The 25673-nt window shown below is 46.6% G+C and overlaps 1 protein-coding gene across 1 annotated transcript; it reads right to left on the bottom strand.

Moving 5' to 3' along the window:
* Positions 1–166: 166 nt before the first annotated feature.
* Positions 167–25673, bottom strand: rhpn1 (rhophilin, Rho GTPase binding protein 1). The gene is made up of 18 exons (XM_042332586.1): positions 25369–25673; positions 24670–24856; positions 23614–23712; positions 20528–20693; positions 19240–19368; positions 16101–16145; positions 14908–14983; positions 14595–14672; positions 11024–11148; positions 10041–10207; positions 8497–8684; positions 7254–7410; positions 6528–6647; positions 5637–5831; positions 4640–4716; positions 3308–3454; positions 1848–2006; positions 167–910 (listed from the first exon to the last, which is right to left on the bottom strand). Exons 1-18 carry the CDS (start codon positions 25591–25593, stop codon positions 719–721), a joined length of 2532 nt encoding a protein of 843 aa, XP_042188520.1. The 5' UTR covers positions 25594–25673; the 3' UTR covers positions 167–718.

Raw genomic sequence — 25673 nt, 5'->3', positions numbered from 1 at the left:
TTAATGTGCATCTGAACAGACGGTTTAATGTCTCATTTAAAGGATGGCGGCTCCAACAATGTAACACCTCACCCAGCACTGCATTGGAGAGTCATCTGTGAATTCCAAGTCCCTCAACCATCTGACTCAAGAGGCAAGAGTGCTACCAACTGAGCCAGACGGCCACACACTGAGCCGGGTTGACACACAACCACGCTAAGTTCAGACTAAATTTAAGACATTTTCCACAATCCTGCACCATGTTAAACTTGAAGACAAAATGATCTTACAGCTGGGACTCGGTGGAATTTCTGGCCCAAGACTGTGTGTAATCCAGTTGAAGGATCGTGTCATTCAGTCTACCCGAGTGACTATCTATCTGACGGTCTATCTATCTGAGCCAGCAGGTTTGAAACGGGATGTTTATAGAGGCCACATTTGCTCCAGTTTGTTTTCTGGTGGGATTGTCGGGCTGTTTCAATTGAATGGAAGGAAAATGAGATTGGAGCGGATTGCTGGCCCAGCACTGGCAGCAGGAAGTCCAGTGCACGCTGACATTCCTGTGATTCTCTGGGGCAGAAAACGACGACACAAGAGAAGGATGGCCGTGCCAGATTCAGTGTGGAGGAAAGGACCAGCCCTCGGCAGCCCCAGGGTGAGTGGTGCGGGCAGCCTGCAGCCCTTGCGGATGTGCGATTGACAGTGACACTGCCCGACACGGGCAGCGCTGACCGGTTTCTCAGTAGAAGGATCCGTTGTCTCTGACAGCAATGAAGGGCAGGCTACACGTGCTGCCGCCTTTGCTGGTGGTTTTCCTTTTGTTCCAGGTAAGTAGCGAGCCTGAGCTTCTGCTGTTGTCCGTCATTTTCCTGCTGTTCTCCTTGTCGCCGGCTGAGGACGTGGGGCCCAGCAGGGATTTCCGTTCGGCCTGCTGTGGAGACAAGCCACATGTCATTGGGGGTAAATATTATCTCGTGGAGATGTTTCAAAGTGCTTCACAGGATTTGCTGTAAAGTCCAATGATCTTGTGGGCGAACGCAACAGACAATTTGCACCAGAGCAGTGTCCCACAAACAGCCTTGGAGCAAGTGACGAATTTTATCTGGGGGATTGTCGAGCAGGAAACCAGGAAACTCTCTTCTCTTTTCCACTAGGACCATGTGATTGTTAACATCTACCTGAACAGGCAGGGACAGGAGCTTGGTTTAACGCCTCATCTGAAGGACAGCAACTCACATGGTAGTGTTGGGAGTGTCAACCTGGACTGTGAGCTCAAAGTCCCTGATGTGGGGCTTGAATCTACAACCTTCCAGCTCTGAGGTGAGAACGATACCACTGAGCCACGTTGAGACCACAGATATAATAATCTAGTTGTGTAAACCATTTGCACACCTCCTCTTTCACAATCACTGCTTTAAGGTCATGCAGGATTTTGGGAAAATCATTAAATGCAATATTAATGTGGACGTCACATTTTCCACAGTTCTTAAAAAGAAAAGCAGCTGCCAACTTAACACTGAGTTAAGAATTTTCCAATTTCGCATCATCTTACAATTAGAGCTAAGCCATTTAGGAGTGAAACTAGGAAACACACAAAGGGTAGTGGAAATCTGGAACGCTCTCCCACAAAAGACTGTGAATGCTGGATCCATTCACAGTTTCAAAACTGAGGTGGATTAGATATTTGTTAGGTCAGGGTATTAAGAGATATGGGCCAAAGGCAGGAAATTGGAGTTGAGGTACAGATCAGTAGTGATCTAATAGAATAGCGGAACAGGTTCGAGGGGCTGAATGGCCTCCTCCTGTTCGTAAGTAAATCCGCGAGATGTTAGAATGTTAAGCCGATGTTGTGGAGAGTGAAAGCTCACCACGCTGTGTTGCTCGGAGATGTTCGGGGTGATCACAGACACGCTGACCCCCTCAGTGCTGAGACTCTTCAGGAGCTGCACCACCTCAGCGTGCTTGGCCCACCGGCAGTCCGTCCCGTTCACTGTCACAATGTAGTCACCTTCCTTCAGACCTGCTTCCTACCAATGTTAAAACACATGCCAGCCTGAGCAACCTCCATCTCCCACCAACACAAACACCGATTAATAAAATGCCTCCTTCAGCAGCCTCAGCACAAACAGGCAAACATCCAAACAACGTCGTACCCAATTCCTGCTGTGCCACATCAAGGCTCGATTATGGGAACTCCCTCCTCATTGGCCTTCCCAATTCTTCGCTTCACAAGCTGCAGATCATCCAAAACTCTGCCGCTCGTATACTCTCACGCACCAGGCTCCGTGACCCCATCACTCCCACCCTCGCCCGACTCCACTGGCTCCCCATCCCCCAGAGGATCGAGTTCAAGATCCTCGGCCTCATCTTTAAGGCCATTCATGGCCTTGCCCCCTCCTACCTCTCTGACCTGCTGACTCCCTACCAACCTGCCCGCTCCCTCCGTTCATCGGGCTCTGGCCTGCTCCATGTCTCCCGCCCGACCTACCATCGGTGGCCGGACTTTCAGCCTCTCTGCCCACACTCTAGAACTCCATCCCACGGTCCCTTCGCCTCGCTTCCTCCCTCACCTCCTTCAAGGCCGGTCTCAAGATCCTTCTTCGACCGTGCCTTTGGTCTCCCTTCCACCTCTCTGCCTTCCCTCACCCCTACACCACCCCTCCCCCATGCTCGGGCCCCGACACCTGATTGTACAGCGCTCTGGGACATCCTCCCAACGTGAAAGGCACTCTATAAATGTAATTTTGTTGTTGTTGTTGCCACCAGCACCAGTACTTCTCCACTGCAGGAATGTTACACACTGGCCAGCCTAACACAAGTCAAAAGGGAACTGAATGCATACAGAAGCAAAATTCTGAACGAGCACAAGGAAAGAGCAGGGGGATTACAGTGAAAAGCTGCAATGGGGGACCGAGCACCAGCACAGACATGATGGGATGTGACTGCAGTGTTGCATTGGGTGAGCAGAGACATGATGGGGTGAGAGCAGGAAATGGGACTAGAGAAGAGAGCTCCAGTGGGGGAGCGACAACCAGCACAGACATGATGAGGAGCGTGCAGGGAATGGGATTAGAGTAGAGAATTCCAATGGGGGAGTGAGCAACAGCACAGACATGATGGGAAACGAGCACCAGGCACAGACACCATTGGGTGAAGCTCCAGCAGCAGACACAGTGAAGAACAGAGCTGCCTAATGAGGAGTGTCCCAAAATAAAATGTGCAAAAGCGAGCCCTTCTCAAGGGCATTGTCTATAACTGCTCCTTGTGTTCCTGATCCCAGCAGCCCTCTCACTCTGATATTTCAGATTTCCCATCTAAACATACGTACATCTGCACATCCCTCGGGAATGACTCCAGCAATCAGCACGGGAGAATCTCCGCGCAGCGTGAAGCCGAACCCCCACTCACTCCTCTCCAGGTGGACGGTCCTGGCCGGGCTGCAGTGGTTCTTGGCAGAGAAAACGGCCAATGGTCCCTGGGGAGTGAGGTTAAAAAAGAAAACGGATGATTCCTCTCGAGCAGCAGGTAACAGAAATGCCTGACTGAGACCTAGGCGAGGTCCAGATTTTTTTTTAATAACAACAATAATTTATCATTTAATGCCTGTGAAGATCCACACCCCAAAAATGTTGAAAATAATAATAATAATAATCCTTACATTTGATTCAGTGCCTTACCACGTCTTCTAGACATCTCAAGCACTTCACAGAATATACTATAAAGTGAATTGACTATATATTTTGTGGGTGAAACGCAGCAGATTCGATTGAGTGACAAAATTATTATTATTAAAGCAAAATTTTTTGAAAGGATTGTTACCCCCAGAAAGTGATCCGCCAATCAACTAACAACCGAGTTCATAACTACAGAGGCGTGTGGGTAAGGAAAATGACCTAACGTTTTGTCCTGCCCAGGAATTGAACCCAGGTCCTCTCACTTGCAAGGTGAGTGCTCCAAGCACTAAGCTGCAGCACTCCACATAATAATAATAATAATCCTTGCATTTGACACATGCCAGTACAGTATAAAACCTGGGAGCTCAGGTGGCAAAAGGTGTCCAGTGCAGTGATTTGCCTACAATTTCAAACAATCTTTAATTGAGTGGAGCGTGAGCACATTAACCTGCAGCTCTCTGTAGCACTGACACAATCGCCCACAAAACACAGTCACTCCACTGTACAGTAGTACATGTGAAGTATTTCAAGATGTCCTCCCAGTGTAAAAAACGCTGTACCAAATTAAGGATTATTACTCCAATGACATGATTTACAGACATTTTCATATCCTCATTGGGGCTGTTCTGAATTCCTAACCACCACATTGACCCTAACAGAATGCACCTTCCTCTCTACTTTCCAACGCTTCTAAAAACCCTACTTCTGAATGTTTCTTTGGTCATTTCCCATCTCCCACCCCATCTCTGAAAACAGCTTCATTGAACTGTGTGAAAGCTGTTGTTGTCATACTAACATTGATACAGTGTCTTTCAGGTAAACCAATGTGGCAGTGTGCACAAAACGCTTTGTGAAGCCTTTTGAGCCAGTTATCTAATGTGACGCTCTGTGCAAAATATTACAGATTACATGAACAAAAAGCGTAGGTATGTGAAGACAACTTCAAATGCCATCCTTTTACTAGACCATACACTGTTTGCACTTACCAATCGGTGGAAGATATCTGTGACTTTCACCTTGCAGAAGTTTGGAGTTTTAATTTCTGGCTTCTGTTGTGTTTTTGCTGTGAAGAAAGAGTGACATTAACTGACTGTCTGGATCGTGGGGATGTCCGTGGCATGGCATGGCTCCCCATATTCTGTATTAAGAGTCAACAGGGTAACTTTAGTGATGCATTGGATATCCCTGATATATTGATCAAGGGCATTTGACTGACATTTTGTGGGACATCAGTTCCTTTTTATAGTAAAATTGCAATATGATGCTAACCGTCAGCCAAAAGCCCTAATCTGGGATCAACTGCCACAGACACATTGATGTCTGAAGTGAGCAGACCTGTAAGGCTGTCTGGATTTGAATCTCACTGTCACCAGTGGCTGAATTCAGGCAACTATTCCAAAGTGACTAACACCCGAACAGGAATACCAGGAAGGGGATATGGGAAGTGAGCGACGTTATAATATATAATCCTCACATTTTTGATATAGCGCCTTATCACGTCTTCAAGACGTCACAAAGCACTTCAACAGAATATACCGTAAAATGAATTGACTGTATATAATGTGGGCGAAACACGCAGCCAATTCTGCACAGCAGTGTCCCACAAACAGTCGTGGATTGAGTGACCAAATTACTATCTTAGTTTTTTTTTTAATTTTTGAAGGGATAATTACCCCCGGAAAGGGATCCTCCAATCGACTAACAATCAGGTTCCTGCTTACTGCTCGGTAAACAGAGGTGTGTGGAGTACGGAAACTTGCCTAAGGTTTCGCCCTGCCCGGAAATGGAACCCGGGCTCACTCGCTGGCGAGGCGAGTGCTCTATCACTAGCTACAGTAAGCCATGCTACAAAACCCCTGGGTAACAGTCACACAGACATAATGGGCCAAATCCCTTCTTTACAGACAATGTTTTTCCGCACAGTTCTCTCTTCCACACACACACACACAAGGTGGGGGGAAAGGGATGGAAAAACAAACTAACGGTGAATTTCTGGAGCTTCGATGGTGTCGAAGAAGTCCTCCTCATGGTCGATGTGTGAGTACTTGTTGAGTGAGCGCTTGTGGGCCAAGGCTAGCACCTCCTGCAGAACATCCATCTTCCTCAGGATCTTGCACAGCCCGTGCATCCGCAGAGCCTCCTCGTGCTTAATGATGGCTTTCTTCAAGTGAGCCTTCCCTAAGGAGAGACAGAAAAGAACATCTGTGAAGAGAGGCCACGACGGCGGGAGCTTCAGATTCTCAGCCTCCTGCAGATAAAATAGCCCTAAATTTAGCGTGGTCCTAGCTGGACAAACAGCGGTAAGCTTGCCAGACCAGGGGTCTCAATGGCAAGCTATGCGGTTTTAGCTGGTCAGACTCCAGCAGTTACCCCAACGTACACTCTGGGGTCTCTTGCCAACCTGGCCTAATTCTCTCCGGAAGCAGGATGTTCCCTCCAGGGAACTCAAGAGCTTAGTTTGGATATTCTTAAGCGGATTAATGGGTTTCTACACATGTCAAAGAAGGCTGACAAAGAAAAACAGTAAAGTTGCACTAGCCAGTATTTATTACAATAATTTTGACTTTCGGGACAGCATCTTTCAGGTCAGGAGGATGTCCAAAGAGCTTCATATAATTTACTGTAAGTGCAGTGACCGTCTGTGTGGGCGAACCTAGCCGAAAAATAATAATAATCCTTACATTTGATATAGCGCCTTATTACGTTGTCGAGACATCTCAAAGCGCTTCACAGAAAGCCAGACTGAGACTAGAGGCTCTGACACCTCCCGTTTCTCACAGAATCTGCTACTTGGCTGTTTGTGAATGTTGCCCAAATTGGCCGCAACCATCGCCTCTGAAACATAAAGTCACTGCACTTTATAGGGTTTAGTACCCAGCTTGCGCCGTTCCTCCTGGTCCCTCAGGATGGCCAGCAGTGAGGGTCCCTGTGGAGCGCTGACATGTAGCTGCTGAAGCCCCTTCTCGTGTTCACTTTCATCGTCCTCAGCTCCCACTAAAGACAAAGAGGCAAAAAATAATAATAGTAACCCTTGTATTTGATATAGCGCTTTATCACGTTTTCGAGACGTCTAAAAGCGCTTCACAGGATACACTCTAAAATGCATTGACTGTGGAAACTTGCCCAACCCAGGAATCAAACTCAGGTCCTCATGTTTACGAGGCGAGTCCTCTAACCACTAAGCTATAGGATTCCTACGTAAAATGAGTTTCTATTTCCCTCCCTCTCCTCTCCCTGTGTCTCACAGCAGGATGTTTGCAGGTAAAGGCACCAGACTGGACACAATATTCTAACTGTGGTCTAAACTAAGGATTGATACAAGTATAGCATCATCTCTTTGCATTTATATTCTATAGCCCATTTATAAACCCTAAGATTCCATTAGTTTTGCGATAGCTATGTCCACCTGCCTTCTGACATGAAAGCATAGTATAAATATAAATTGTATTATTTTAGCAGCCTATCTCTATTTTTGTTATTGATAGTAGGAGGTGGGGAAAGCACATGGATAGATTTTTGCTTTAATTATGCAATATGTTATGAGCATTTGTCAATCACACTGGAGCCCTGCATGCAATCTCAACACGGTACAGTACTCACTTATATGGTCGCAGAGCGCAATTGCTGCAAAGTAGTGGGAGAGAGCTTTGAAGTACTCGGACTTAACCTGCACCATGGTCGTCCAAGAAAAGGGCACGTAGTCTTTCACTGGCGGCTGGGTCATCGTCTGATAGACTAAGGAGTACACGTCTGCCACCTGCACAGCAATAAGACAGAGAGTCAGACAGCAAGGGGTACCTTACACTCATACTAAATGGAAATGTGTGGGGTGGGGGAGGCGAGGAGGTGAAGTGCAGGGTGGGGGGGAACGTGCACATCTTCTGAGCAGAGGGCAGTAACCAATCCAGTTCAGCCGCCCCTTCATTCCTGGGACTCTTCACTGACTCAGCTTTCCATCCCAACTCTGAATTATTGTGTCTCCACCATACCACTCCACTCAGACCGCCGAGACCCTCACCCATACCTTTATCACATCCAGGTTCGATTAGGCCAATACTCTGCTCGCCGGCCCCTCCAGCTCTTCCCTTTTTACAAGTTGCAAGCCATCCAAAACTCCCTACTTCATGTCCTATCCCACACTAGACTCCTCATCCTCGCCCGGCTCCATTGGCTCGCCATCCCCAGTGGATCTAGTTTCAAGATCCTCATCCTTGCCTTTAAATCCCTCAAAGGTCTCGCTCTATCCTACCTCTGCGACCTCCTTCACCCTTACCAACCCACCCGCTCCCTCTGCTTGGCTGACACTCCCACCTTCCCTGCTCCACACCCACCCCAACATCAGCCCACTGGTATTCCATTTCCAGGTACCTCAGACTGGATCCCTCCCTCCCCACTTTAAAGGTACACCTCAAAACGTACCTCTTCGACCGCGTTTCGGACATCTTTCCCCTACTCACCCAACTCAGCTCCCACCCTCTGCTCCAGTGTTCAGCCACAACTGTCAAGCGCTTCGAGATATGTCTGACGTGAAAGGCGTGTGTAAATGTAAACCGTAGTTGTTGGCGTAGTTGTACCTGCCACTGAAAGACCTTACAATTGTGGGACACAAACAGCAACTGGCTGCCGAGTTTCGCCCACAAAATATACAGTCACTACACTTCACAGTATATTTTGTGAAGGGCTTTGAGACGTCGCGAAGACGAGATAAGGCGCTGTATCAAACGCAAGGATTATTATTATTATTATTCTCCTGGAGCCCGTTAATACCGTTTGGAAAATGAAGCTGTAACATTATAAGCAGGAATCAGTGTTGGACTGGGGGGATCCATGGACTGTCTCTTACCCGAGCGGCTTCCTGCGCACTCTGGAGCTGGGCCAGGAACTGAGCGCTGATGCCTGCCAGCACCACCTTCTCAAACACGCACTCCTGCACCTGTGCGATCATCAGCCTCACCAGCATGTTGAGGGACGACGTGCTCATGTCCAAGCTCGGAGCGTTCGAGAAGTTCTCCTTCAGGTAGTTCAAAGCCCCTAGGAGGAATGGACGCTGTGTTATTCTGACACTGAAAATGGAAGCCACAGAAACAGCACAGAACACAAACAAGCTTCGGGACTGAAAGTCAAGTTACTGACACACAAACCAGCAAACAGGAAAACAGGATTTGGGGCAGTTTGTGTTTTAACAATCATAGCCTGCAGATGTGCACAGAACGGACCGAGTCTGTGAAAATCAACATGATAAACAATGTTCAAGTGGAGCAGTCAATTACTGGAGATTGGGGCGTGGGCAGTCCTATGGTGGAGCTCAGTCCTCGCTGGTCTCAGTGCCTTTTCGCGTCACTCTACAGCACCCTTTCCTGGTGTTGTGGGTGACAGGTGGGTGGGGAGAGGTCAGGCTGGGGCTGTGACCCCAAATTCTTCTCATCTCCCAAGTTCTTTTGCCAATCATCTTGAAACTGTGTCCTCTGGTTACTGACCCACCTGGCAGTTGGAACAGTTTCTCCTTATTTATCAAAACCCCTCATATTTTGAACACCTCTATTAAATCTCCCCTCAACCTTATCTGTTTTTAAGAACAATCCAACCTTTCTAGTCTCTCCTCATCCCTGGTATCATGGAACAGACTGCGACGGAGCGAGCTGAATGGCCTTCTTCTGTTCTTGAATGGCGATATATTAAAGAAAAGAATAGACTGCTGTGACCTGTGGTTCACTGGATTCATGTGGGTCTGGACACAAATTGTTCAGATCTGTACAACATCTTAACGCAGGACTAATCCCCCTGCTCTGTAACTAATGCAGTTTGACAAGCATTTCACATTGACAAGTGACTGGACATGGGAGGGGAGGCAATGTCCACCTCTCCTCGCCTCCACTGTTTGTGGATGAAGAAGGGCGAGTATCTCAGCAAGATGGCAGCATTGCCCACCAGGAAGCTCACAGGGAGTTCCTGACACAGCCCTGCCGTCCACACTCAACTCCAATACACGGGATTTCCATCTGTAGGTGGGATGTCAAGGAGTATCCAAACTCTGTTTGGTTTGGATACTCTTAAGCACGGTGATGGGTTTCTGCATGTGTCAGTCGTGGGGCTGACCAAACAAAATATGGATTGTAGAGTCAACCAAACTACGAGCTCAAAGTCCCTCCTTGTGTATGCATCCTTGTGTTTGGGATTAAACTCTTTGTACCTCTTTGCGCCCCACACGCCTCTGTATACCTAGCAGTAAGTAGGAACCCGGTTGTTAGTCGATTTGCGGATTGCTTTTCTGGGTTTCGCCCACAAAAGTCAATTCACTTTGGAGTATATGCTGTGAAGCGCTTTGAGACGGTCTAGAAGAAATGATGAAGCGCTACATCAAATGCAAGGATTATTATTATTATTTACCTGCAGCTTTCTGGAAGGCGTTGATAGCGTGGTCGATGCCCTCCAGGCTGGTGCGGTCCTGCCGGGCACCCACCTGTGTGTACAGGGCGCCGATGTTAAACAGCACGCTGCCCTTTTCAAACGCCAGAGCCCTCTGGTAGGAAGGAACTCCTGTCAGAGAGTCATACCTGCCGAGAGATGGTGGTAGGAACCTAGGTCAACATTTCTAGAAATAACAAACTTTTTTTTAAGGAGGGAAGAACACAATCTTATTTTGGTCAATAGGTGTCTGAGTCAATGGCCTCCAGTAACATAACCCAAATAGCCACTGTGAAAGGTTGGGATGGAAACAGAACGTCGGCCAACGTGGTTTCCGTGGCTTCGTTGCAGAATCTGCAGTCACCATCCTCCCATCACAGTATCAAACTGTCTCTGTCTAACAGTGTCCTAACTGCCACAAGCTTTACGGCTCACCCAGCTAACCATCAGTCAGCCAGTCACACACCACCCCCCCCACCCACAGCCCATTGCCCGCAGCCCGTCACACCCCCCTCCACGCAGTCCATCACACCCCCCTCCACGCAGCCCGTCACGCACACCTCCCCCGCAGCCCGTCACACGCACACACCTCCCCCGCAGCCCGTCACACGCACACACCTCCCCCGCAGCCCGTCACACGCAGCCCATCACATTCACACACCCCACCCCCACCCCGCAGCCCATCACACACACCCACAGCCCAGGTCACACACACCACAGTAAGGTGTAGAATCCGAGCTGAGGCCAATTAATAACAGAATCAAATGCAGATTCGGTCTTGTTATGGCTGGCATTGTGGGGGTGGTGGGGGTAGGGAGGGTAAGAGAAGGAAGGTTTTCAGCATTAGTGAGTAAAAGCACTTCACACTGCCTCAGGGATCTTTTTCAGAATAGAATTGCCAGTTTGGTGCAATGCACATGTGGTGCTTAGTCAGGAGCTGTGTGACACCAGTCAGTGAGATATACCAGTGAAAGAAGATGCCCAAGTGTTTATTGGGTGGGAAGAAGCGGTTGTCAATGAAGTAGAGTTGGTTGTAGTATTCCATCAGCAGCTCAATGCCAGCAGCATTCCTGCTGGGGGTTCGCATGGCCTGTAAACAAACACAATATAATGTCATAATAGTAATCCTTACATTTGATATAGCGCATTATCACATCTTCGAAACGTCTCAAAGCGCTTCACAGAATACACTGTAAAGTGTATCGACTATATTTTGTGGGCGAAACGCGGCAGTCAATTGCGCACAGCAGTGGATTGAGTGACCAAATTATTTTATTTTATTTTTTTTAGAAAGGGATTATTACACCCGGAAAGCAATCCACAATCGACTAACAACGGAGTTCCTACTTACGGCTAGGTAAGCTGAGGTGTGTGGAGGAAGGAAACTTGTCCAACATTCTGCCCTGCCCAGGAATCGAGCCCAGGTCCTCTCGTTTACGAGGACTCTACAAATAGCCACTCTCTGCCGAGATTTCTAACACCCAAATTCCCTCCCCACCCCCCACACAAACAGCCACACTCAATTAAAAATGGACGGATTCCGTGGGTCTCCAAGCTGGGGTAAATGGAGGCACAGTAAAGATGTCAACACAAGATATTCAACCAACTAAACTTCTCAACAACACATTCTGACTTGATTTCAAAATGAACCAAGATGTGAAATTTCACTGTTATAATCCTGCATTTTCCCTGGCCTGAGAGTCTGATCCCTTCAATACCCAGAATAATATTTAACACTAAGCGTATTGGAGTACTGAACACCCAAATAGCCAACCCGCTACAGGTCTAAAGACCACCGCAGAGACAGATTCTCATAATTTATAACTAAAATTTGATGACTTCAGCACAGCCGCTAAGTGAGCCAGGATTGGACAGCCTCGAGATGGCAAACATCAGAGCGAGTTAATGTAATGGGCTATTCAGCCAAAACCAAAGCTCACATCATGGAAGGTTTATTTCACAGGAAGGGAGGAGGTCATTTGATCCATCAATGCAGGTACTAGCTCTTCCACTGGAGCTTTCTCCTCAAATCCCATTCCCTGCTCTCTCCCCATCGTGTCTGCGCTGGGGCTTCCTCCCCTACTGGATCTCTCAACCTAATTCTACTCCTCTACTCTGCACCTTTGAATAAGTTTCCTGGTGTATTTATCCAATTCCTTTTCAATCTATTAGACTTGGCTTCAACTATAGAGTTGAGTGATTCCTCATTGTAACAACCCTCTGTGAAAAAGAAATCCAACCTGATCTTGTTTTAATCCTGAGAAACAAAGCCCTAGGCTTTATGTCCAGAGATAATAGATTACAAAGGTAGGGATGTCATATTACATTTATATAAAACCTTGGGTAGACCACATTTGGATACTGTGTGCAGTTCCAATCGCCGTACAACAGGAAGGATCGTGTAACATTGGAGAGAGAGTAGTTTATATAGTAATAATAATCCTTGCATTTGATATAGCGCTTTTCACGTCTTCTCGACGTCTCAAAGCGCTTCACAGAACAGAATAGTGAATTGACTGGATATTTGTGGGCGAAACCTTTACGATGTTCTCCAGGGATGAGTGGATACAGGGATCAGAAAAGATAAGACAAGTCGAAGCTTTTCTCTCTAAAATGAAAAGATGGAGATTAATAGGCTGGATTCTCATTGGCCTGTCCATAACAAGGGGCGTGAATATAAAAACAATCTAATCTCCTTGGGGAAGGGGGAAAAAAGAGATAAAAATGGTAGGAGGTAAGTGGAGTCTCCTTGGGACTGAACTGGCTCCAAGGTGACATGCTGGGCAACAGAATGTCGGAATCAAGCCAGCCCTCTCAGACAGACTTTAGTGTCAGGTTCCTGAGCAAGGCGAGTCCGCAGTATTAATCCAGGGCACTGCTGATGACAGCCGAGGGACAGACCAGCCACTGGGGGGCAGGGAGTCATCCTACTCATTTCCTATTAACCTTGCAAGCCAAAGTCCTAACTGGTTGGATAAGCAGCAGAAAAGCTTGCCAGACACCGCTCTCAATGGCAAGCAATGCGGCTTTAGCACGCTCTGGAGTTCCCTTGGGTCTTATCAATCTTATCAACCTGCGCCTAATACTCTCCAGAATTAGGTAAGATGGAAAAGGCAAAATACTGTACAGCAGATTAATAATAAACTTAAAGGAAGAATGAAACTTAAAAAAACACTGATGTCTCATGTGACCTCCTCAAAGCAGATTGCTTTTTAATATTGCTGATGGCAAGTGATAGTAACTATGTGACAGAAACATTCCTTCCAGGGCAGATAAACAAATCCTGGCTAAGCCGCCTACTCCCCCAAAAGCTAAGCTGTAACAGGACAATTCCACTTCAGTCCCAAATAGTTGAGTGCTTTCCTTTGGCTTGAACGACTCATCCTTTATGTCCCCAAGGAACCTTCACCCAAATCTACTTCTCCTCCTCCAGCTGTAACTCCAGGTCTGCAGATGTTCTGTCAGCTTGTCTGTCAGACACCAAGGCCTGGATGAGCATGAACTTCCTGCAGCTGAAAGTTGATATCCTTGGCTCTGTCAACATCTTCTCTCCTGCGGCTCTGCCCTCTTCAACCTCCCCGACCTATCCCTCAGACTTAACAAAATTGTACGTAACCTGGGCATCAGGTTCAACAACTAGTTGTCCTTTTTCCCCTACATTCGGTCCCTAACTAAGACTGCTTTCCTCACCTCCATCACATTGCCAGCCTCCAACCGTATCTCACCGACAATGCAGCCGAAACCCTTGTCCACACCTTCGTAACCTCCCACCTTGACTACTCCAATACTATCCTCGCCAGTCTCCCCTCTCCACTACCCACAAACTACAACTAACACAGAACTCCGCCACCCATATTCTCACTCACACTAAATTCCATATCACAGCAGTCAGGCTCCACTGAGTTGAGGAAGAACTTCTTCACTCAAAGGGTGGTGAATGTATGGAACTCGCTACCCCAAAGGGCTGTTGACGCTCAGTCCTTGAACATATTCAAGACTGAAATAGATATATTTCTTATTGCAAAAGGGATTAAGGGATATGGGGTTAAGGCAGGGTCAGGTTATTAGCTGGAGTTAGATTAGAAGATCAGCCATGATTGAATGGCGGGGCAGGCTTGAAGGGCCGAATGGCCTACTCCTGCTCCTATGTGTTATGGTATGTTATGTCTCACTCACTTACAAACCCTTCACGCTTTGGCACCTCCCTACCTCTCTGAACTGCTTACTTCCCAATCCACTGCTTGCTGCCTCCCTTTGGCTAGCCCTGTCCTCCTGTTTTTCCATCGTCTTCTCCGCTCCACCATCGGCGGCCCCACTTTCAGCCACTACACCCCGAATCTTCGGAAATCTCTCCCTCAATCCCTCCTCCTTCCCCTCTTTTAAGTCACGACTGAAGGCCTACCTCTTCGATTGTACTTACGGTCACCTCCTCTCTCCCCCTGGCTCGGCGTCAGGCTACGCAATTGTTAAGTGCACCGAGACACTGCCCCACGTGAAGGGCTGTATAAATGCAAAAGTTGTTGTTGTTCAACCTACCTGCCGCAGGTCCAGCAGCTCCTTCATTTCTTGATCATACTTTGAGCCATCTTCATGATAGTGCTCCCTGATAAAATCCTGCCGAGGGTCAAAACCAAAGCAACCTCATTAATAACCTGCTCGTTTTTGTAAAATAAATCCAGCTGTTCGGCCATAGGAAGACAGTGGAGCCTGGCTTGAACTGGTGTAATACCAGATCAGCCAAAGGGACAGACAACCATGTTTAATATTGAACAATAAATTATTTACACACAAGTTATTTGCAGTAACATTGCAGACTCCAGGTGTCACGATTAAAGGGAAAATCACCCACCTTCACAGCAGCTGTAAAGTCCACTTCCTTTGTTTCCTTCAGGCCCAGAGGAATCATGGGAACACTGACAGATTCACTGCAACATAAACAGCTCTTTGATCACTTCTGCTTTCAAAAGTCTTCATTATTGTTACAGAAATCCTCCCTCCGCTAAATAGCAACTCTTCCATCGGCAGGTTGTGATCTACGGTTCAATCCATTTAAAATGACTGCTACTCTGATAATAATAATCCTTGCATTTGGTATAGGGCCTGATCACGTCTTCGAGATGTCTCAAAGTATTTCACAGAATATATTGTAAAACGAATTGACTGTATATTTTGTGGGCGAAATGTGGCAGCCGATTGCGCACAGAAGTGTCCCACAAACAGTTGTGGATTGAGTAACCACATTTTTTTTGAGGGATTATTATCCCTGGAAAGTCATCCGTCAATCAACGAACCTGGTTCCTACTTATTGCTAGGTAAACAGAGGCGTGTGAAGTAAAGCAATTTGCCTAAGGTTTCGCCCCGCCCGGAAATCGAACCTGGGTCCTCTCACATGCGAGGCGAGTGCTCTAAACAATACACTACAAGATTCCACGCTGTCAGAGGTACATTTTTGCCTCGTTTCTAACTCTCCATCCATAAGATATGCCAACGAACATGGCGATGGTTGATCATTATCGGCCATGAAAATGATGGTGCTCATACACCTCCCGATGTGAAAGGCACTGTATCAATGTACATTTATATTGTATTGTAGAAAGTATTGAAAATGTGGAGCACAGCACCAAGCGGTAGAATCAATGTTTAAAAGGGAGATAGATAAATACGTGCAGAGTAAGAGTACTGAGGGGTTAGGAAGGGAAAACCACACCCCCACCCTCAATACCATTTTGTTCCCAAGTATCTATTAGCTCACAACAGAACCAGGAAATAAACTGGTAAAACAGGCTTGTTAGACTGACTCTCCTGAGAAACACGCTAAGTAAATCTCCTTCTCATCCCTTCCAAGTGAAATGTAGCCAGGTGTTTGGAATGGCAGGATGGGGATTATGCATCTTTGATTGCAGTTGAAGCGAGTCCTTGACACAGGAACCCAGCCAAGTGTTCACCTCGATTAGATTAAATTTCTTTCCATCCCGTCTGAAAAGTAATTCAGAAACTCCTCTCAACCCAGTGCAGCGCAAACGTCAGACAGCTCACACCCACCTGTTTGAGAGGTTCCGGTACATCTGTTTCAATGAGCTATTCCCCCTTCAAAGAAAAACATACAGTTGAGAGCAATAAAATGCATGACAGACGGGTTGAGGTGCACGGTTACTAAACAATGTATTCACCCCGCCTCGTTCTTCTCTTTGTCAAACGGCTGTTTTCGACAGCCAACTCCAGAGCTGGCACTGCCTTACTCCTCCACTCACTCCATGCCAGCCTCTATTCTCTTCACTCTGGCTTCCTCCCCTCTGTTGGCAGTCTACTCCATTCAATGTGGAGTCCTGCAGCTTGGTGACTCGAGCACTCGCCTAGCAAGCGAGAGGACCTGGGTTTGATTCCCGGTAGGGCGAAACGTCAGGCAAGTTTCCTTGCTCCACACGCCTCTGTTTACCTAGCAGTGAACCCGGTTGTTAATCGATTGGCCGGTCGCTTTTCTGGGGTTAAAAATCCCTCCNAAAAAAAATAATAATTTGGTCACTCAATCAACGGGACTGTTGTGGGACACTGCTGTGCACAATTTGCTGCTGCGTTTCACCCACAAGATATACAGTCAATTCATTTTACAGCATATTCTGTGAAGCGCTTTGAGATGCCTCGAAGATGTGATAAGGCACTATATTAAATGCAAGGATTATTATTATTTTGTTACGTCACATTCTGATCACACAGCCAGCCACTCAGCCACCACCTCCTGCAGTACTTTCTCAGGAATACCCAGAGGGGCCTCTCAGGAGATAGAATTAATGAGGAGGGAGAGCAGAGGTCAGCAATCCTCCCTAACGAGGCCGTGTGTGACCAAAAACATGCCATCAACCAGCCCTTATGAAAGAAACTCTTTATGGGAGTGCAGCTTTCACTGTGCTGAGTTACGTGGGAAACTTCTGCAGGATCAGGAATAACGAGAACAAAACAAACAGGCCACACGAGTTTGTGAGCGTGAGCACAGGAATCGTGCACAGCAGTCACCCGCTAACCTCCACCAGCCCAAAGCTGCTTCTCAAAGAGCGAATCACAAATAACAAAGGAAGAGGTTCAGAGAAGTGGGTTTCACACCCAGGGGGATGTATTAGGACATGGCGCGCCCTGCAAAACACAGTGGTTATGGCAGGATCCGCAATCACTTTTCACAATCCAGATTCTCACTACCCTCCGATTACAATTATTATTTTATAACAATAATGATGATCTGACACGTCTCAAAGCACGTCACAGAATCTACTGTAAAGTGGACTGTATTTTGTGGGCGAAATGCTTAGGCCAATTGCGCACAGCAGTATCTAAACAGTGGTGGATCGAGTGCCCCAATTTTTTTTTGAAAGGATTATTATCGCGATCCGCCAATCGACTAACAACTGTGTTCCTACTTACAGCTAGGTAACCAGAGGCGTGTGGAGTAAGGAAACTTGCCTAAGATTTTAGCCCCAAAAATAATTTTCTAACCTCCCTTTAATTTTGCCCGTGAAATATACAGTCAATCACTTTACAGTATATTCTGTGAAGCACTTTGAGACATCGCAAAGCCTCGATAAGGTGCTATATCAAATGCAAGGATTATTATTAATAATTAATGTTTGTGAATTCAATTAAAGTTGTGTTCTCCAGTTACTAACTAGTGGAAACAATCTATCACTATTTACTCTATCGCAATCCTTCATAATCTAAAAGACCTCCATCCAGTCACCACTTCACCTCAGATCAAGTGAAATCAGTCCCAATTTCTCGTCACTCCTCGCCTCCCCCCCATTCTTGGTTACACCCTATCAATCTATGCTGTTTCCTTTCATAGAATTTTACAACAACAAAATTCCAGCGCAGAAGGAGGCCATTCGGCCCATCATGGCCTCCTCCTGCGCCGGCTCTTTAAAAGAGCTACCAACTAGTCCCGCTCCTCTGCTCTTAACCCATAGCCCTGCAAATTCTTCCTGTTTAAATACCTATCCAATTCCCTTTTTGAAAGCTATTACCGAATCTGTTTCCAACACCCTTTTAGGTAGTGCATTCCAGACCGTAACAACTCTCTGGCTAAAATATTTTCTATTGCCTTTACAGCTTTCCTGTAAATGGAGTGGCCAAAACCACAAACGCTCCAAAGACCAAAGCAAGGTCCTGGAGCATTACTTCCATGCTTTTACACTATTTGCCTCTAGATATAAACCCGAGAATTGCCTTTTTCCAATGGGCTTACATTCCTGTGCATGTGTCAGACACATGGCTGACCAACACAAATGTATAAAATTAAGCTATTTCGCTCCAAAGATGACTTGATCAAGCTTACACGTAGCATTTACTCGCAACTGTATACTGGTTAGAAGAAATGGGTGACTGGTCCAGTCACCACACAACTCCATGGTCAACATATCCCCTAAATAAAATTGGTCATTCACTTCATTGACTGTTTCTTGGACATTGCTGTGCGCAAATTGGCTGCCACATTATAGAATCATAGAACATTACAGCACAGAAGGAGGCCATTTGGCCCATCGTGCCTGTGCCAGCTCTTTGGAAGAGCTATCCAATCGGTCCCACTCCCCTGTTCTTTCCCCATATCCTTGCACTTTTCTTCTTTTCAACTGCCTGGCTAATTCCCTTTTGAAAGTTATTGATTCTGTTTCTACCACCCTTTCAGGCAGTGCATTCCAGACCGTAACAATTCTGTGTAAAAAAAAAATTCTCATCTCCCCTCTGGTTCTTTTGATAATTACCGTGAATCTATGTCCTCTGATTATTGACTCACCAGCGAGAGGAAACAGTTTCTCCCTAGCTACTCTATCAAAACTCCTCATAATTTTGAACACCTCTATTAAGTCTCCCCTTAACCTTCTCTGCTCCAAGGTGAACAATCCAAGGTTTTGTAGTTCTTGCCACATAACTAAAGTCCCTCATCCCTGGTACCATCCCAGTAAATCTCCTCTGCACCCTCTCCAAGATGTGACATTCACAGTACATTTGTGAAGCACACCGAGGCATTGATGATTGATAAGGTCCTGTATCAATGCAGAGTTGTTACCATTCCTTACCCCACAAAAAAAATCACAAAGAAAAACAGATTTCTCACGGATTCCTGGCTGAACCTTTGGACAGTACTGAGTTTCTGAAACAAATCGAAAGCAGAAGAAGTGACTGAACGGATACTCACTTTTCGTTCTGATACACCTCCACCGAGCTATTGAGTTCTTCCAGCTCTTCCTTCAGCAACTGTAGGTTGGAGTTGACAAAGCTCAGCTCCAGCGCCACCGTCTCCTTCACCTTGTGGTTCGTTGTGGCCCTGCAGCAACATCACACATCAGCCAATAAAACCTTTGGCCTGAGGAAAGAGTTTCAGATTTCACTTCTAACCAACCTAGTGGTTGGGGAGCCACTAGAACGAGTGGGGGAGATAATGGAGCCGAGTGAGGAGAGAGCAGCCTGTCCCCTTCTAATATTGGTTCCTGTCAAGCACCTATCTAATTCTGTTCTAAGAGAACTGACAAACTGCTCAGCTGTCATATTGCACAACTTAAATTGGGGGAAAAAGTGCTGGGGAGGGTGCAGGTGGCAATGCATTGTCGAGATGTTTACACTATTGGAAAAGAGAAGGGAGTTTCTCTCTTCTCCCAATGTCCTGGCCAAATTCCCCCAGATTCAATTAGTCATTCACTTCATGATCATAGAATATTACAGCACATATTACAGCCTGTGCCAGTTCGATGAGCTACCCAATGAGTACCACTCCCCCGCTCTTTCCCCATATTCTTGCAAATTTTTCCTTTTCAAGTACCTATCTAATTCCCTTTTGAAAGTTGTTATTGAATCAATCTCCACCACCCTTTCAGGCAGTGCATTCCAGACCGCAACAACTCTCTGTGTAAAAAAAAAGTCTCTTCATCTCCCTTCTGGTTCTTTTGCCAATTATCTTAAAATTGGTATTCTCTGGTTACCGACCTGCCTGCCAGTGGAAACAGTTTCTCACTACCTACTTTATCAAAACCCCTCATAATTTTGAACAACTCTATCAAATCTCCCCTCAACCTTCTCTGCTCTAAGGAGAATAACCCAGCCTCTCTAGCCTCTCCACATAATTGTAGTCCCTCATCCCTGGTAGCATTCTTTCAGGCAGTGCATTCAAGACCGTAACAACTCGGTGTGTAAAAAAAATCTCATCTCCCCTCAAATTCTTTCGCCATTTATCTAAAATCTATGTCCACTTGTTTCTGCTGCATTTTCCTACAAAATTAGAGTCACTGCACTTCACAGTAAATCCGGTGAGCTTTGCGATTTCTTGATGTGATAAGGCGCTGTATCAAATGGGAGAGAGGGGACGGGGGTGGGGGTTAAAGAAATTGGTGCAAAAACATGAATAAAATTGAAACACCCCACCCAGCACATCACACAATCTCTCAGAAGTCCCCAGGCATCTGTACATCCCAGATCATGGCAGGACTCACCGAAATAGATTCTCAGCTCCTGCTCGCATTCGCATCTCCTTGTTAATCTGTTGGTTAATGCGGGCTCGGCGGTTTTGCAGTTTGCTCCGTTGAGTCTGGGCAAAGGGGTCACAGCCCTGCAAGACACAAAACCAGTTTAGATTGCAGCTTACAAATATTGTCACCCACCACCCACAGCCACAAACACAGTGAAGGTCAGCCAGGTATCTGTATCAGACACATACAGACACCCAGCACCAAGGGTAAGAGTATCCAAACCAGACTTGAGTTCCGAATTGGTCTGTCACCTACCTACACATGGAAATTTCCATTCGCACTCTCTCTCTCTCTCTCCCTGGAGGGACACACCCTGCTTACCTAATTTTGGAGACAGGTTGAAAGCTGACTCTGTCTCCAGGTACATAGTAATAGACCAATGTAACCCAGAGCCCTCCCTTCCTCCCTGGAGCCACTTGCTCTATTTAACACAAATCCACCTCACTGCTTGGTGCTGGACTTCACAAATGGGCCAATGGGTCCTCTCCACTGGTTGCCCATGAGCTCAGAACCATGTAGAAGTGTTTGGACATGGCTTATACACCACAAGCTTAACCTACACTGAGACCTTGTGGTCCTTGAAGAGTAAATGCAGTGAATGATAAACACTAGCAGACTCAACCAATTTATCAAAGGGTTGAAGGATCCCAAAGATGGTGAATGATATTAATGCCTGGCTCAGTGGTAGCACTCTTGCCTTTGAGTCTGGTTGTGGATTCAAGCCCCACATCAATACTTGAATCATAGTCTAAGCTGACAATCCAATGCAGTGCTGGGGCAGGGGCTGCATCGCCGGAGGTGTTATCCTTCGGATGAGATGTAAAACCATCTGCCCGTTCAGGTGGAAGTTAAAGATACCACAGTGCTATTCGAAAAGAGAAGGGAGTTTTCTCTTCCGGTGTCCTGATCAAAAAATCCCCAAATAAAACTGGTCACTCGCTCCATGGCTGTTTGTGGGACACTGCTGTGTGCAGCTGTCCCATTAACCCACAAAATACTGTCACTCCACTATACAGTATATCCTGTGAAGCACTTTGAGACATCTTGACGATGTGATAAGGCACTATATGAACGCACAGATTATTATTAACATGGTCTGGCTCAATGTTACAACCACAACTCATTTAGTCTAAAGGCTGTTTGTGGGACACTGCTGTGCGTAATTGGCTGCTGATTTTGCTGATTTTGCTCACAAAATATTCAGTCACTACAATTTACAATATATTCTGTGAAGTGCCTTGAGATGTCCCAATGTCTAAGGCGCTATATCTAATGCAAGGATTATTATTTGGCACAAAGTTACAACCACAACTCACTTACTCTAAAGCCGGTGACTAGTATTAAAACTGACAGACCCACCTCCAATGATACAAGTGATCTCCTTGTGTCTGCTGAAAGGGTCTATCTAACTCAGCATAGCATGCAATATTCATTCTGGGAATATTGTGCTTCCTGTTTAAAGAGGATATTTGGGCAAGTTTACCTTAGTTTTGCTCTTCTTGCAGCAGCTGTTCTCTGTCAGCTCACAACCCCCCAACCCACCCCCGCCCTCTCACACAAGGAGGAGAAAAGAAAACACGTTCTCAAGTAAGAAAGAGCCCATGGCTCACTGCCAGGGCAACTTGCAGAAACATCAGCTGGTTAGAATTGCCGTCAACTTCAGCAGTGTCTTCTTCCCACGTCCACCACCTATTTGTGTTGTTTTCCAATTTCCAGCACACAATGGGACAAATGGCCTCTTCCCATGTTAGAAATATTCTATGATTCCATGAACATTTATAATATAACAATAATCCTTGCATTTGAAATAGCTCCTTATCATGTCTTCGAGACGTCTCAAAGCGCATCACAGGATATACTGTTATATAAATATATATTTATATATATATACACACACACACATTTCCACTGCTATATTCATTTAAAATACTGTTGTATTGAGCAACCCATACCTCGCATGTGCTACTGTGTGAGTCTGTTATTGGGCAGCAATTAGCCAGCTTGGCCCTCACTACAGCCGGACACAGAAACACAGGATTTTTAGGATATATATTATGCAGTTTTTCCACTGACCATCTTTGGGATGAGACTGAGGCACCCTCTGCCAGTTCAGGTGGACATTAAGGTTCATGAAATCAATCAAAACAGAATTGCTCCTGGTGTCTAGTTCAAGAATCCTCCAAATTTACCAACAATCATTAATTATAATAATAATCCTTACATTTGATATAGCGCCTTATCACGTTTTGAGACGTCTCACAGAATATATTGTAAAGTGAATTAACTGGATATTTTGTGGGCAAAACGCGGCAGCCAATTACGCACAGCAGTGTCCCACAAACAGTCATGGATTGAGTGACCAAATTACTATCTTTTTTTAAAAAAAGGGGGATTATTAGCCCGAAAAAGGCTGGTTAGGCCTTAGCTGGAGTATTATGTCAATTCTGGGCTCCATAGTTTAGGAAGGACGTCAGGGCCTTGGAGAGGGTGCAGAGAAGATTCACAAGAATGATACCAGGGATGAGGGACTATAATCAGGTGGAGAGGCTAGAGAGGCTGGGTTATTCTCCTCAGAGCAGAGAAGGTTGAGGGGAGATTTGATACAGGTGTTCAAAATTATGAGGGGTTTTGATAGAGTAGATAGTGAGAAACTGTTTCCGCTGGCGGGCAGGTCGGTAACCAGAGGATGCAGATTTAAGGTAATTGGCATACAGAGGGGAGACGAGGAGACTTTTTTTTACACACAGAGAGTTGTTGCAATCTGTAAAGTACTGCCTGAAAGGGTGGTGCAAGCAGATTCAATGGTAGCTTTCAAAATTAGATAGTACTTAAAAGGAAAAATTTGCAGGACTATGGGGTAACAGCGGGGGAGTGGGACTAGTCGGTAGCTCTTTTAAACAGGCACGTTGGCCAAAGGGCCTCCTTCTGCGCTGTAAGATTTTATGAAAAGGGAAATGGCACAATCTAACGCTAAATAATTAAGTGCTTCAAATAGCCACAATGTTCTGTAACGATTTAGTTTATATTTTTATTGCGAAATATTTCACGACCTTCGATTTCAATCTGCTCGTACAACCGCTTGCGGTCACAGCATTTGACTCCACGCGGCATTCCAATCAAATTTTCTTTGGTATACGTAAATGGTAAATCTGGTTTAAAACAAAAAAAAGTGGTGGAACACAAGCACACGTGGGAGAATGTGATAACATGACCGCCAGAACCCGGCAAAGAGCCACTGCCATCCCAGGCAGCCCAACCATTGTGGCTGACGCGCGGTAGAATTTATTTGAGCAATGTTTCAGGGTCATTAAACCGAGGTCTCTGGTCTACCTCTTCAGGTAGTCATTCATGGCACGATTAAAAGAGTTTCTCCCAGCGTCTTGGCCAACAATCCTCCAGATTAAAACAAATGGGTCACTGACTTCATGGCTGTTTGTGGGATACATGTATGTGGATGACACCTACTCGTACCTCTCTGCCTCCACCATCGAGTCCAAAACCACTGCTGTCCTGACAGAATGTCTGGTAGACATCAAGTCCTGGATGAGAGCTAACTTTCTGCAGTTGAACGTCAAACCTTGGCGTCTTGTTTGACTCTCAACTGTCCTTTCTATTCCACATCCGTCCCATGACCCGTTCTGCCTTCCCCACCTCCGCAACATTGCCCGGTTCCGCCACTGCCTCACCCATCAGTCCGGGAAAACTCTCATCTACGCTCGACTACGCCAACTCTGCGTGTCGGCCTTCCCAACTATTCCCTGCACAGGCTGCAGATCATCCAGAACGTCCTCAAGACTCACAGTCTCCCACACACACACAGTCTCCCACACACACAGTCTCACAGTCACACACACACACACACACAGTCTCACACAGTCACACACACACACACAGTCCACAGTCACAGTCTCACACACACACATAGTCTCACAGTCACACACACACACACACAGTCACACACACACAGTCACAGTCACGCACACACAGTCTCACACACACAGTCGCAGTCACAAAAGTCTCGCCGACAATAAAGGTGCCGGGTGTGATTTGAGGATTATTATACAATTATTATATAATGAACAATATTATTATAATAAGCTGCTCACCCGCAGCGCTGCCCGGCTGGGACCTGGTTGCTTGGCGTGGCAGTGTTACCATGCCGGGTCCGTCTGTCTGGTCAGGCTCTTTGTGGGGGTCCGTGGGGAGCCTGGGATACAGCGAGGGGGGTCTGGCTCCATGAGGGACCCCGCCTCCACTCGTCACCGACTCTACTCCTGACACACGCTCAGAGCCCTGAGACAAAGTCCATGAGATTAGCCACAGGAATCAGTCACTGACACACACTCACATACAAACACTCACACACACACTCACCACTCATTCATGCTCATCCCTCACACACTCTCACCACACACTCCCCACCCCCCACACACTCGCCCACACACACAGCTGAATGGTCCCTGTCTCCATTACTGAGACACACACACAGAAAAGCAGGGAGGGGAAATAAAGGAGGAGAGGAGAAGTAGATGTGCGAGGGAAGGAGGGAGGGTAGTGAAGGAAAGAGAGATGGAAAAGGGTAGAGGGAGAGACAAGGTGAAGGAGGGAGGGAAGGTGAGGGTGGTGGGAGAGATCAAATGAAAGAGAGAGAAGGTAGAGGTGGATTAAAATCAAAAGATGGAGAGAAACAAGTTGAGGGAGGGAAGGTAGAGGTGAGGGAGAGAGGGAGTAGAGGAGTGAGGTGGGCGAGGGAGGGACGAGGGGAAGAAGGTAGGGGGGAGAGAGGGAGGGAAGGGATGAGATACCTTGATGTCCTGGCGCAGTGTATAGCGGAGGTCCTGCAGACTGAGTGAGCGGTCTCTCTGTCTCAGGCTCAGGCCGGCCCTCACCAGGGTATAATATGCTCTGGGCAGGCGAGGCTCCGCAAACAGACAGTGTCCAGAATCCAGCAGGTGTCGAACCGTCAGGCCATCCACACCCCCCCAGGGCACAGTGTCTGTACAGCCAAGAGCCAGGTCACCGGTCAACATCTCCCAGCATCGCCTCCCCACAGCGCCTCCATCAGCATCTTGTTCCCTCCCTCACCTAGACCCTCCCCCCAACACCTCAT

Source organism: Callorhinchus milii, unplaced genomic scaffold (genome assembly GCF_018977255.1).
Source record: "Callorhinchus milii isolate IMCB2004 unplaced genomic scaffold, IMCB_Cmil_1.0 Scaffold2, whole genome shotgun sequence".
NCBI lineage: Eukaryota > Metazoa > Chordata > Chondrichthyes > Chimaeriformes > Callorhinchidae > Callorhinchus > Callorhinchus milii.
This window is presented reverse-complemented; position numbering and strand designations above follow the sequence as displayed.